Genomic DNA, 14686 nt, shown 5'->3' on the forward strand with positions numbered 1-14686 from the left:
TATATAGCTACTGTTCTCCTTGCTATTTCAGTTCCTAAGTCCATACTATCCCATGGCAAGGTTGCCTGGAGACATTGTGTCTGCTCTGAGACATTGTGCATACTTGGAAGGCATTGTTCTAGATGGTGAATGGTATGAGTTACAAAATACCCGTGGGTGGTTTGCCAAATGATGGAAACTTTTGGAATATTTCTTTTTTTTTTTGCCTATGCACCCTCACACTGGAGTCCCCAGTTCATATACAAAATTTGGTATCGATATGTGACAGTGTTCCTGAGATATGGATCGACTTCCTGTTTCGAGCTTCGCCGCCCGATTTCGTTTAGCTGTGACGGGCAAACGCTTTCGAAAAATCAAAAATCCTTCCGCTAACATTTGTGAGGCTTGGTCCAAGGATAATGTACGTCAAGTTTCGTGGCGTTCGGACCAAATTTGTGACCTGTGAAAATTTAGTTTAAGCTTTCTGTTCAATCCAATATGGCGGACGAACGGCACGCCCACCTGACGTCATCTTCGCGACCAACTTACACCGGTACTGACCGGACGTTTTAAGGTTGGAACGGTGTCTCTGTCTCAAAGGGCCTAGGCGCTAGGGCTGACAAAAAATTAGGGAGACAGGAAAAATAATAATAAAACTTAAGAAGAACAATAAGTGTGCTGCTTTGCAAGCACACTTAATAAAACTTAAAAAGAACAATAAGTGTGCTGCTTTGCAAGCACACTTAATAAGCATGATATTAGGTTGGCACAAACAGCTTTCATTCCTTTGGAAATAAAAGCATGTAATGACATGATGCTTGCTAGATATTTTCTGTTTGCAATTAAAAGTGAATTATGAGCCTGGTAGCCAGTAGCACCTAGCTAAGTGGAATGCGTTTCAATCGGCATAATATCATGTGCTTCATGTAAACGAATTATTGAAGACTTCAAGACTCACCAGTTCCATTACACAAAGGCAAAGACAACTTTATATTCTTTTCCATTTTCCCAATCACAGTGAGTGCAGCCTATGTCAAAGTGCCCTGGCTCTCACAGTTTATAACAGTAGTGAGGACCGAATAAATCCGCAATTTCCTCTAATCTCGTCTTTGTTGCCTTCATGATTTCCTTTTATACGTTTCTTATATTTAAAAGGAGATATCAATCATCATCAACAATGATGTTGGTCCTTTCTCTGTCTCTTGGTGCCCTACACACAGTGCGTGATGCATGGTGGTAACAGCAGCACTGCACTGTGCATTGCGGTTTGTGTCCACTATGTGTTTTGTTTTTTCGTTGCGGAAGTGAAAGCATCTTTGGGGTGACTGGTCCACGATCAGGAAATGTATTGTTTGACTCAAGACATGTCAAGTCATTACAAGTCAAAGAGGCAAAGTCCGAGTCAAGTCTCGAGTGAATAGTATTCAAGTCCAAGTCGAGTCGCAAGTCATGCCGAATTTTACCAAGTCGAGTCTGAAGTCATTAAAATCATGACTCGAGTCTGACTCGAGTCCAAGTCATAGCTCGAGTCCACATGTCTGATGTAGGCTATAGTTAGATCAAGTTGGACAGTAGCACATTTTAATCATGGATTGTAGTTGGACAGTAGCACATTTTAATCATTTTATATATCTATAGTGGCTGGTGAAAGAGCTGAGTGGCTTTTTTTCGGGAGGGGGGTTAGTGGGTAGCAAAGATTCTAGAACAGAGCAAGATAGATTACTGGCAGGAGAATACGTTGGATATGTTGAAGTACGTTCTATGACTCTATGGGCGCCATTTTGGTAAGCTCAGGTGTCGTCACAGACGCTGGCTACCGTGGGAATCCTATGGCGCTGATCCTAACATGTTAACAATATTTATTCTGTAAAGCTGTATGTTGAAATTACGTGAAACCCAATAGACCACACCATGTCTAGACCAGTTAAATATATTGTATAAAGACAATGAATGGGTAGTGTCCCCACCAAAGTTCGGACCAAACCTACGCCCTTGGTTTAAGCCACTTTTCTTCTATCTGCAATAACCCCCTGACATCTTGAACGTATTGTTTCTTGTCTGTTACTGTTTTGGTGGGTTGTTTCTGTGTCAGTTGTGTGTTTTTACTTAGCATGGAGCCGACTAACATTTCACTGCATTGTACAGTATGTATGTGACAAATAAAATCTGAATCTGAACATAAGCGATCCCTGCACATCAACTGCTTATACTGTATGGCTGTGGAAAGGGCACATGAGCGAATCTGAACATAAGCGATCCCTGGCCGCACATCAACTGCTTAGAACTGTATGGCTCGCATTCAGACATTTCCTGCCTCTTCTGAATCATAACAGACAACACCACAGTAGTGTCTGATGTCAATAAGCACGGGGGCTGGGATCCCATCATATGTACACATTGGTGCACAAACTGATTTTGTGGAGCAGCGCTCACCTCCTGTTGTTGAGAGCCACTCATGTACCCTGGAATATATCACATTCAGGTGCGGATGTGTTGTCCAGCAGCAATCCTCACTACAGAGACTCCACAGCAATGTAGTGGCTCAGAAATCGTTGAGAATTGGGTGGGCGAAAAATACGTATTTCCCTCAAGGGAGAATATGCGATGTCCATTGTTCTTCACTCTGCACTATCAGAATGCTCCATTGGGGATAGGTGTGCTAGCATATGAGGGGCCACTCATCCTCCTCTATCCTTCATTGGAAGGTGGGTAAACTATGAATTCTATGATCACAGTAAGCTGGACTGCGCCATGTGGTATTGTATTTTTAAAACGGCATTGAGATACCAGAGTGTTGATGAGTGTACATGTTATGAATGTGGATAATACAGTGTGAATTTTGAATGTTAAAAGTTGTAATTGGTGAATAAACTCTTTTGAGAGGTGGATAAACTGTAATAAGAGGTGGATAAACTCTATTTCTGAAATTTCAGAGGTGGATAAACTGTGTTTACTTGCGTTTAGCCTCCACTACATCCCTGTTCATTGGACCTGATCATTCCAACACTCGCCCTCAACACTCTATGACAGTGTTTCTCAAAGTGTGGTCCGGGGACCACTGGTGGTCCGCAAGCTATACCAAGTGGTCCGCGAGCAGACGTGGTAAAATATAATATAGATGAGTTGTTTGCAATATTGAACCAAATTGTATGTAAATACAAACAGTTCTGTAACAATGCTTATGTAAGCTGCGCCAGTTTAAATGAATTTTCTCACACAATATAAGCAAGGTGCAAATACAATAAGCAAGGTGGTTCAGTGAGTAGGCCTACTGTGTAATATACTGTTAAAGTAGGACTACTGTTTTTTTAGCTAGGTGGTCCGTGAGGTTGTTTTTATTGGTTAAGTGGTCCTTTGTCTGAAAAAGTTTGAGAAACACTGCTCGTAATGTTCCCCAGTAATACCAGTAGGGGTCTCCCTAGACATTGTCACAAAATGGACCCAGGTCTAAGTGGGCCAATTATTTATTTATTACATTGGCATGGTTACTACTCTCAAATAGAGCAAACAAATGAGGCCAAAACTTTATCAGGTTAACTGTCTTTCAAGTGTGGTAATTTCAACGATTATTTTGAATCTCTTCTTCAACATCAAAGGCCAATCCCTGATAGGGCCATGGGGTGAAAAGCATCATGATGCATCGGCACAACTTTGTCAGAAATTTGTTTAGCTTAATTCCTGCATGCTAGTCACAGTTCAATTTCCAATTTCAAGAGTAAGTAGAGAAAATGTGCTGATTAAAACAATTAAAGTAAGATTTTGCTATTAGCAAGTTGTCTGTCCTTGCTTAATTCAACATAAATTGGTGCCACAGTGACTGCAATGCTTTGTTATGTCCTGTATGAAGAGAGACAGTGAGAAAACAGAGAGAGAGAGAGAGAGAGAGAGAGAGAGAGAGGGCTAGTTGGCTGGTACCTCTTTATCCTTGGTCCTCCCCATCTGTTCCGGAGGGACTACACTTCTCACTCAGCTCTGCTTTGCAAACATTCCCCAGAAGCCTTTCTGACAGAGGGCACTGAACACCTGTTATCTGTCTATAGGACAACCATCTAGAAGGCGTCAATAGTTTACTTTGGAGACAGAAATATACCACAAGATGACCTCGACGAAATGTTAATGATGTATCCATGAAAACAAAGGGGAACTTTCTTACACCTTATGGTATTCGTTGACGGGTTTATGCAAACCATTTCACCAATTAATTTATTGGCTTATCTGACTAGACTCTGTGAATTGTTTCATTTTCGTATAGTTTAAGTATGACTCGTTTGGGAATCTGGTGCGCTCTGTGGTGGGCAGCTACCGCGTGTTGTTCCGCTGCGCCAAAGTTGCAGCTTGCCTCACCAGAACAGACCGGAGAAGACCACAACGACACTTTAACACTTGAGACGGAAAATGGAGAGGGCATACTAACCCAGGTAAGTCTAGTGCATCTCAATAAGAGAATTTCGGAACACTGAGCTATTTAGACTTTGGATATTTGCAAAAAATAATAATGCATGTCTCGGTGTGGTGTTCAACATATTGCATGCCATTTAGGCATGGGGCATATTCGGTCAGTTATTAACACCACACATGGTCAATACATTGAATGGAATATTTTGTGCTGATTGTGCCTGGTAGAAAAATACCTGCGTCCTCTTTCCTTTATAGCTGCTGGGTGATTATGACAAAGTGAAAGCGCTTTCGGAAGGCTCTGACTGTGGATGTAAATGTGTTGTCAGACCCCTGAGCAGGAGCGCCTGCCGGCGGATCGAGGAGGGCACAGCCACGCCGAACGACTTCTACACCGTGGAGACAGTGACATCGGGGCCCGACTGCAAATGCGCGTGCATCGCGCCACCGTCGGCCCTGAACCCTTGCGAGGGGGACTACAGGTTGAAAAAGCTTCGGGAGGCTGGCGAAGACAATGTCAAGGTGACCAGAATAGTCCAGAAAACGGCGCTCTTGGTTTGCGCTCTTAATTGCAATGCACTCTCAGCATTACTGGATCAGTTAAGGCATCTCGCAAAGATGCGCTCATCTGTTTTATCAGAAACCTGTTGGACGTACATTTTTCATCAAAAATGTCTGGAATAATACTTTTCTGCTGGTGAATATATTTGTTCTTAATTCATATCCGTCTTCCTTATGGGATTTACTTGTTTGTTTTTTTTAGCTGTCCACGATTATTGAGCTGCTGGAGGGATCCTTCTACGGAATGGACCTGCTGAAGCTGCACTCGGTTACCACTAAACTCCTCAATCGTGTCGACAGCATTGAAAAAGTAAGTTTTCTAAATTTGATAACAGCGCCAGTTAGAGAACGCGGTCTCCTTGTCTAGAAAAAAATGTGGTTCTTAAATTCTCATAATAAGAATAAGAAGATTATAAGAAGCGATGTAGGCGAGCATAGTCTAAACTGAAGTGGTGCTTAGTGTTGATATCTTGGGCTGTTGTAGTTTCCGTGTAATATTATCGCTTATTCAGTGCAACTCTGATTGTCACACCGTGCGCCCATTCAGGTGCTGCAGAATGACACGAAAGAGGAGGCAAACCAGCACAACATGACCACACCTACAAGTGTGCCTATTCAGGAGACAGAAAAACCCACATCGTCAACCCCACCACGCAATGAGAAACGGAAGAGACTTACTCTACAAAGTGACCAAGCAGCGGCCTATCAGAATTTAGAGGTAGGAGGTCTTAAACACAGCGACTCAGTATAGAATGATGAATACATTTATTTCAATATCAGGTTGGTTTGCAGGTGTCATGACATCACTTTCAATACATCTGGTACAGGTTGATGTGCAAATGTACAATACACATGCCTTTTGCTCAGTTTTCCCCAAAGATGCCTAAAGATTAGAGTTTGAAAGGGACCTGAGAGATGGATACTGCTAAAGAGATTAGATAAATCCTGCACCTGGCTTTGCTTTGCAGGACGTACAGTGTGTGGGTGAAGTGTAATTATTCTGGAGTTGTATGATCTCCTATAAGTGAAGTATAAAGTATATTAGGATATTTACACTAATATACAATTACAACATTTACAGTCAGTAACCTCCATTAGAAGTTCATTTAAAGGGGATCCTTACAAATTATTTTAGAGTGATCAGAGTGTAATTGTTATGTTGAGAAGGAGTGGCTAGTTGGAAGAGAACTGGCCCTTATGATTGTCCAACTTGGAAATTGCTCTGTGCAACTTTCAGGATTGGAATGACCTGCCATTATCTCACCGTCAGCAAGAGTTGCCAAAAAGCTTTCATTAAATTGGAAAATTAAATGTGTTTATCTTCTCGGCTATCAAAAGTCCGCTGATTGAGACAAACGGTTCACTGTGGACCATGCTTATCATTTTGTTTACACCAGTGACTGTAGAAACCTCTATTATACAGTCATTTGTTTACTCAACCTAAGCTCAGCTCAGCCATTAATGAATTTGTGTGGATCTGTGCAGGCATGCACACATGCACACACACACACACACACACACACACACAGTTGATGTGAACTATCCTGTCTGGAGAGTCATTTCCCCCTGGTTCAACACTTGTAAGTCTCGTCCCACACAGTTGGCCAGTGATCTCATCAACCCCCATCAATTTTTCCACACAAGTTGGATTGTCATTGCTCAAACAATATCTGTTGCCATAATACATTGATACATTACTACAGATCCAAAAAATGTCTTTGAAAAAGAGTTTAATAAGGACCAGTCATTGAAGTCTAAATCCATAAACGGGACAAAAAACTAGATGTGGGTCCAACCTCATTCCATAAACAAACTGCCTATTTACTCTTTGCTGACAATAGGGAATACAAATAGGCTTAGACTGAGGACAGGGTTGGGGTTAATTTCAAGTTATGGTCATTGTCAGTTAGTTGAGAGTGAAAGGTAGCAGACAGTGCTAACAGTTTGTATATACAGTATGTATACTTTATGTAACAGTGTATGTACTCTAAAGTAAGTAAAGTGAAAAATAAAGTGTAAAAGTAAAGTCATAAATAGATATATTACATAACTCACTAAAAGTGATATTATGCAAATATTTATGAGTTGCAAAGTTATGATGTCATGCACGGTCTGTTCTTTGACAGGATAAATATGAGGAGATGTTTATAGGGGGGAATGACCCCTCACAGTTGACTAAGAAAGCTGACGACGAGACTACGGGGGCCAGTAACCAAAACAAGGAGCACAAAGCACCTGCTCAGCCAAAGATCATCATCAGGGGCATGACCTACTACAAATCTCAGACTGCAGAGGAGACCGAAAAAGAGGATAACAGTAAGTAGTACCAGCCTGAATGTATGATTGCTACAGTTAGTTAGTTATACTAAGTTAGAGAGTTAAAGAGAGACATACTTTATTATTGTCTTTAGGGAGGATCGTTCTGTTTACTCTGATAAGACTATAAGTATAAGTATGTATACTCTTTTGATCCCGTGAGGGAAATTTGGTCTCTGCATTTATCCCAATTTGTGAATTAGTGAAACACACAGTGAAGTGAAGCACACACTAATCCTGGTGCAGTGAGCTGCCCGTGGTGCTCAGGGAGCAGTGAGGGGTTAGGTGCCTTGCTCAAGGGCACTTCAGCCATGCCTACTGGTCGGGGTTCGAACCGGCAACCCTCTGGTTACAAGTCTGAGGCGCTAACCAGTAGGTCACGGCTGCCCCTGTGAAGAGACTATGTTCTCTTTCACTTGATGCTCATTTTGCCTGTCTAGTGTCCTTGTCAGTGGTAGGTGTGTCTGGATTGCTAAGGGCTTGATTTGTTTGAGTTAAGCCAAGTACCACAAATACTGAGAATGAATGGATGGTTTTGCGTAGATGGTGATGAAGATATGTCTCGGACTAGAATTATGTTCTAACATACAGATTGGTTCTTTGTATGACTTCTGACCATGGAGTTTGGAGACAACAGTATACTGGCATGTTTCTTATTCATCATTTGTCTGTAGCTTTGGAGGATGAAGTTCTGAGTGGCGACGGCATGCTCGACTATTTCATAGACGAGCAGCTCATCCAACACAAGCCCAAGGCCTACAGACCTCTCGGAAAGGCTTGGTCTGTGCCAGCCAATCGCAAGACTCCAAGCCAGGGTCAGAGTGGAGCCTCAGGGGCCAGCAGTGGCCATCCCTTGCAGTTCGAGCAGTCCGACTCGCCGAACCACTTTGAAATGACCTCTGACCCTGGTGTGGTCATGACCGTGCCTGAGCCCGCTGCTGAGGCCGGACTGCCCACCAACAAGAGGGCGGCTGAGCAGGAAGCTCTACCCCCGGCAGAGAGCGTTGAGCCTGGCCGTGCTTCAAGCCAGGCCCTGCCACTCTCGGAGGGCCCGTCGGTCACATCGCGTCCAACCGTGGCTGACCCTAAGACTACCCAACACCTGCCGGTCAGGCCTCACCTTTCCAAGGCCACCACAGAGAGAGCAATGGTCCAGGGCACAGAAGCACCTGTCACACCCCTTGCCTTGCCAGACCACCACGCAGTCACTGTAGAGACCAACGTCCCGGAAACATCGCCGAGCACAGAGTGGCAATCCGATGTTGCCAGGGACAGTGACAGGCGAGGAACAACGCAGGATACTGTCAAGCAGACAAGAAAGGAATCAGTTGCTGACAATGAGCCACTGATCGCCAGCACCTTGCCAACCTCACCGAAGGGTGCTTCAACGGTTAAGGCTACCACTGCACTCCCAACTACCATCAACACAGCAACAACTGCCAGAGTGACAACCCCCAGTGCAACGACCCCCAGCACAACCACGGAGCACACCACCAACGGAAAACCTATCGAAACGGCTAAAGCTGTAACCCAAAGGCCAGCAACCATCCCAAAGGCTGAGCCAACCACCCGCCCAGTTAAGATAACCAGGAAGCCAGTCGCCCTGAAACGGAAGTACAGCATCACCTGGGACGAGGAGGACGTGGAGGAGGACATCGAGACGGATGGGTTTAAGAAGACCACGACAGAAAAGCCAAACAAGAAGCCGGGTGAGTTGGACTGCTTAGTTTACTCAGATTACGTCAGATTGAGTCTGACATTCTGATCTTTTATGACATGGGAGGCTTAATTATGTCTTATCATGTTTCTTCTAATTGATTATGTGATGACTGGTGATGTTACGCTTCTTTTCTTTTCAAAATGAGATACTGTATGTATTTGTGTAACTAGCATAGCATTAGCATTCTAAACATTGGTAACTTTGGTGCTGTCTGAACAGGGGAGTGCAAGGACACCTTGTCGACCATCTCAGAGCCCGTCACTCACAACAACTATGGCCGCAGGGAAGGAGCGTGGATGAAAGACCCACTGGCCAAGGACGACAAAATCTACGTTGCCAACTATTACTATGGCAACAATTTGCAGGAGTTCCGCAACATGGAGGTGTTTAAGGAAGGTACGTGATCCCATGTCAATTCCTATAAATGTTCCATCATCTCTGTGAGTGTCAATTGGTGCACATCAATTAGCCATTTGGTGCAAATGTAATACAAAGCTAAAGATGTTTCAGTGAGCCCTTTGTAATAGCTAAAACCCAAGACAGAAGACAAACGTCCTTTGGAGAAAAAGACAAAAGCCATTTAGAAATGTAACAACAAGGAACTACTTCTTCCGTATTTAGATGACAAATGTGTTCCCCTAATATTCCTCCTTTTTGCCCCCTCAGGCCGCTTTACCAACTCCTACAAGCTGCCGTACAACTGGATCGGTACAGGTCACGTGGTGTACAACGGCGCCTTCTACTACAACCGGGCCTTCTCTCGCGACATCATCAAGTATGACCTGCGTCAGCGCTACGTGGCGGCATGGACCATGCTGCACGACGCCGTCTTCGACAACGAGGACTCGTCGACGTGGCGCTGGCGCGGCCACTCGGACATGGAGCTGGCGGTGGACGAGAGCGGACTTTGGGTCGTCTACCCGGCGCTGGACGACGAGGGCTTCCTGCAGGAGGTGATCTTCCTGAGCCGCCTCGACCCGACGGACCTGAGCATCCGCCGGGAGAGCACCTGGCGGACGGGCCTGCGCCGCAATCACTACGGCAACTGCTTCATCGTCTGCGGCGTGCTCTACGCGACGGACAGCTTCGAGCAGCGCAACACCAACCTGGCGTACGCCTTTGACACACACACCAACACGCAGATGGTTCCTCGATTGCCCTTCAGCAACAATTACACGTACAACACGCAGATCGACTATAACCCGAAAGAGCGAGTGTTGTACGCCTGGGACAACGGCTACCAGGTCACCTACAACGTCGCCTTTGCCTACGTAGACCCCCAGTAAAGTTGTTCATAGTGAAAAGACAAGACACAAAAAAAAAACATTACAGGAAATTCTTACATCTGTTTTTTATGTTTTCTTTAAGGATACAGCACTTTTTTGTATAAAAGCAATAATAAAAAAAATCTATGTGTACAGGCGGATTGTAGACCAGTCTGCTTGGCTGTCAATGTTGATACATCACAGCTTTCATGTATGTCATGCTAGTCTTTAATTGAGCAAATATTTAAGTGGTTTTACTTTTTGTTCCTCCTGCATGGATGGAGAAGAGATGGACGACTTTTAACCAGAGGGCGTTTTTGTATCGACAATATGCATTGTAAATAATGTAAAATAAAGCTAAATCAGAAGATAAATGAATGTAGACAAAAAATCTATTTGCATAGCAGAATATGGTAGAGTAATGTCATAAACAACATAAAAGCCATCCAGGAGCTCATTTCATACCAGTTAAGTACAAAGGCCGCAAACATTGTTTTATAAAAACGTTTACTTTTCTACTTTTAGAAATCCTGTAATTTTTGTATTTTTCTTTCTCATTTCACTTATTCCTGTACATATATTTTGTGGTGACATCACACACGCTTGTCAGCTTTAAGTTAGAAAAGCACTTAATTCTCTCCCTGTCTCCAACTGAACTGTACTTTACAAGATTCTTTCATTTGAGAGGAGACCACAATAAAATAAGACCTGTGATGTGAAAAGTAGCTCTTTGGGTCAACTTCTTGAGAAGGCCAGAGGTGGAAAAAGTACGAAAATATTGTACTCAAGTAAAAGTACCAATACCTTGATGAAATATTACTCAAGTACAAGTTAAAATACCGATCTGAAAATGTACTCAAGTAAAAGTAAAAGTAGTTCATTTAAAATATACTTTTTAAGTAAAAAGTTACTTAGTTACTTTTTTTTTTTTTGGGGGGGTGGGTACCAGAACAACCAGTTTTACCAAAGACTTTCTAATGAGGAGATACAGCACTCAAAAAATCCTCCATAGTAATGTATGGGGTTAATATGTAACGCCAATATGGCAGTTGTCTACACATCATATGTCTACACATATCACAACCCTTCCACGGAAAAACGTCGACATGTGAACACATTGAGCCAATCATGTGGTGTGTTGTAAAATACATTGAGCCAATCATGTGGTGTGCTGTGAAGACATTGTGTCAATCATCTGTTGTGATCTCGCTGCTGGAGCAAGATTGGTGTCGTGAAGCCTTACGCACACGCATTTCTGCTGAAATAGATGCATGATAAGTGCCCAAAAAGTGTTGCAATATGGCCGAAAGTGGAGGTACTTGCCTGAAAAGGACGTTGAGAAATGGAGATCTATGTGAAAAATCACCGGAGTTCTCCTTTAAGTTTGAGCAGTAGTTGATTTTCAAAGTTAGTTGCACTCATCCTTGGGTCGCTTTGCAGTGAACAGTAATCCAGCACAACTGAAAAGCCCCTCACAGGCAGCTGAGGCAGGCAGGCCAATATTGAGTTGCAGAGTTTTTTTTAATTTTGGAAACGAGCAGAAGGTTCAGCAGATTAAAGGGCGTTGTACTGGGGGGGAAAGTGGGAAGTATAGGGCCCCAATGGAGGAGAGGGCCTGTGAAAAGTGGAATACAGGGGGCACAACATTTTCACCAGGCATTAGTAATAACTCAGGTAATCCACTCATAAAAAATACAAACAACTCCATAAGTAGAGTCATGTAATGAAGTGGAATAACACAGGGGAAAAGTATTGAACACGCTAAGAAAAAAGCACTAAGGCAAGGAAAGGGAAGGAACAAGCTGGAATCTGTATAGAGAGTAGTTATCCTTTCTATCTGTGCAAATTAATATAAGCTTGGTTAGTAGCCTACATATTAATGGGCTAGGTTTTTCATTACCAAGGTGTCACACAAGAAACATTTCATGATGGATAAAAGCAAAAAGCTCTCCCAAGACCTTTGCAACCTTATTGTTGCAAAACATCAATGAAACTGGTTACAGATGCATTTCAAAACATCAGAATCTTCCAGTAAGCAGCATGGGAGCCATTATCTGCAAGTGGAAGAAACATCACTGCATCATCAACCGGCCATCCACAGGATCTCCTCGCAATATTTCTGACCAGGGAGTCAGAAGGATAGTCAATTCCAAGAGCCAAGGACCACTCGGAGAAAGCTCCAGAAAGACTTTAAGACAGCCAATTCAATTAAATAGTTCTGGAAGCAACTAAAGATCAGGATTCACAAGAGGGACCCCTGGAATCTGTTTAGAACAATGGGCCAAAATCACACCTGATACTGCGACTAATAAGTTTTGTCATATAGGAAATGTCTTGAAGCTGTCTTTACAAACAAAGGCTTTTCCACAAAGTATTGAAGACATTTCAGTAGGCACGTTCAATACTTTTTTCCTGTGTCATTCCACTTTAATACACAAAACTCTTATGTTTGGATTTTTTATATGTGTGTTAATATAATGTTTGAAAATTTCGAATAGACTCACTGGAAGTTTAGGCTAGTTACTGAAAAAAAAAATAAGCGTTCAATACTTATTTCCACCATATATTTATTTTACCTGAATATTTTAACTTCCAAATTAAATGTAGAAATGAATGTCAGACGAAATTTAAAGTTTGACTGACTGGATTTTGTATACAAAACATAGTGAAAACTGTGTAAGGTCACCCTCACTCTCCCTTGCTAAAGAGCTAAATGGTTTAGTCCGCCTGCACGATTCATAAGGTAGTCTATCTTTTGTTTATTTAGTTGAGCATCGCTAATAGTGGACCGCTAATTGTTTTGCTGCTGGTGCAATGTCTTTCTCAGGTTACTAAAAACAAAGGCCAAAACAGGAAAAAGAGAGACATCAAAATGAGGGGAAACAACAACTGCTAATAAACTTCTTTCCAAAGAAAGGTGAGCACAAACGTCAAAACCACGAAATCCCATGGTGTTTGCTTAAATATCTCCGCAATCATTAGTGCTAAAATGAACTGAGACAACCGATTGGAATAGCGGAAAATACACTTTCATAGGTTAGGCTAATCTGATGCATCTCGTGATCCAGCTCCATCACTTTCAGAAAGACTGCATGGCGCAGCTTGATTCATGTCCTGTTGTAGACTACATGCTGATCATTATCACTAGGCTAGTGGTTTAGGGCGATTTTTTTCTCTCCCTTTCGTTTTCGTCAGTCTTAACTTTTTTTTTTTCTCAAGTAACGGATGGGATTTTTGATGTAGCGAAGTACAATACTTCACTCAAAATGTAATCAAGTCAAATTTAAAATACCGATTTTATAAACTACTTAAAAAATACAAAATACACACAAAAACTACTCAATACAGTAACGTGAGTAAATGTGTTTCGTTACTTTCCACCTCTGGAGAAGGTGAAATTATACTCCCTTCCTGACTACACACTGAGGCTGCAGAGTTATAGCTTAGCTTTTAGGAGGTCCTCTAGCAGAGTCATCTGTGGTGGACATGTCTGCTTGATTTAGTTTTAATTTTTATTTTAGCTGTGAAGTGACAGCCGAGACTTGTAATTGGTGTTTCTGTCTACCATTTAGCGTTCAGGCCATGTTCATAATATATACCTAAATCATTAAATATATAAACACACTGCACATACACACACAGGCAAACATAAAGCACAAAATGACAAAAACAAATGAACGTGACAATTTCCAGTGTTTTATTAATTCAGTTTTACATCATAGAAAAGTTGCAGTCAAATTGTGCACTGTATCGGCATACATATGTCATGACCAAATGAAACACATTCCACATTATCAATGCGGACCTTTCACTGACAAACAATGTACTGGCTAAATATCGCAGCAATCTTTAATAATCGGATTTGACTAAAGATGATACTCTACTGTAGAAACTAAACACTGCGCTGCATCCCCACAGTCTATGGATATCACATGAGGACCAGCCTTACTTTGGGGAAGGTAATCTTTGGGAGTCCTGTTGGAGGAATAGGTCAAATAATATCTAGAATTGTTAACAAAGTAAGCTTGCTACACATCCAAAGAATAAAAAGTCAAAGCAAATCACAACATAGACCAGAGGTTGGCCTTAAAGACACAAAAAGGCATAAATGAAAATTACTTCATACTGACAAATGAATTCCTAGGATTATACACCAAACAAAATGGCTAATTTTTGAAGGTTGACATGTAAAATGCATACAAATATATTTTTTTATTTTTCAAATTAACCACATTCTTGTGTTAATATAAGAAACATTATTTCGTTTAAAAAGGGAAGAAAAATATGTTTCAAGGGCACTTCCGTCAAAGTGTAACTATATGCCAATTCGACTGCTGATAGGAGACCAACAGTTGTTTAAAAACGCAGTGAAAGAATGAAGACCAAAACTGGACTCCCATCCGGGCAATTCACCTGCTCCAGCTGGGCCTGCTCCGCCCCTTGGGCAGAG

At 42.2% G+C, this 14686-nt stretch overlaps 1 protein-coding gene across 2 annotated transcripts; it reads left to right on the plus strand.

Annotated features, from left to right (window-relative positions):
- The first annotated feature begins 3941 nt into the window (after positions 1-3941).
- olfml2ba (olfactomedin-like 2Ba) lies at positions 3942-10952 on the plus strand. 2 transcript variants are annotated; one of them, XM_048253733.1, is made up of 8 exons: positions 3942-4397; positions 4633-4896; positions 5138-5245; positions 5483-5653; positions 7062-7251; positions 7926-8960; positions 9191-9367; positions 9638-10952. In XM_048253733.1, exons 1-8 carry the CDS (start codon positions 4239-4241, stop codon positions 10255-10257), a joined length of 2724 nt encoding a protein of 907 aa, XP_048109690.1. In that variant the 5' UTR covers positions 3942-4238; the 3' UTR covers positions 10258-10952. The 2 variants fall into 2 exon arrangements, with proteins under 2 accessions (XP_048109690.1, XP_048109691.1); XM_048253734.1 differs by having other exon boundaries at positions 4278-4397; positions 4704-4896.
- Positions 10953-14686: the final 3734 nt, after the last annotated feature.

This window comes from Alosa alosa, chromosome 9 (assembly GCF_017589495.1).
Source record: "Alosa alosa isolate M-15738 ecotype Scorff River chromosome 9, AALO_Geno_1.1, whole genome shotgun sequence".
Taxonomy (NCBI): Eukaryota; Metazoa; Chordata; class Actinopteri; order Clupeiformes; family Clupeidae; genus Alosa; species Alosa alosa.

What these genes read in the sequence shown, in the direction of transcription:
- olfml2ba (XM_048253733.1), top strand. Translation starts at nt 4,239, where the DNA reads ATGACTCGTTTGGGAATCTGGTGCGCTCTGTGGTGGGCAGCTACCGCG. An exon ending in CGGCCTATCAGAATTTAGAG is followed by an intron (nt 5,654 to 7,061) that starts GTAGGAGGTCTT and finishes GTTCTTTGACAG; the next exon opens with GATAAATATGAGGAGATGTT. An exon ending in GACCGAAAAAGAGGATAACA is followed by an intron (nt 7,252 to 7,925) that starts GTAAGTAGTACC and finishes ATTTGTCTGTAG; the next exon opens with CTTTGGAGGATGAAGTTCTG.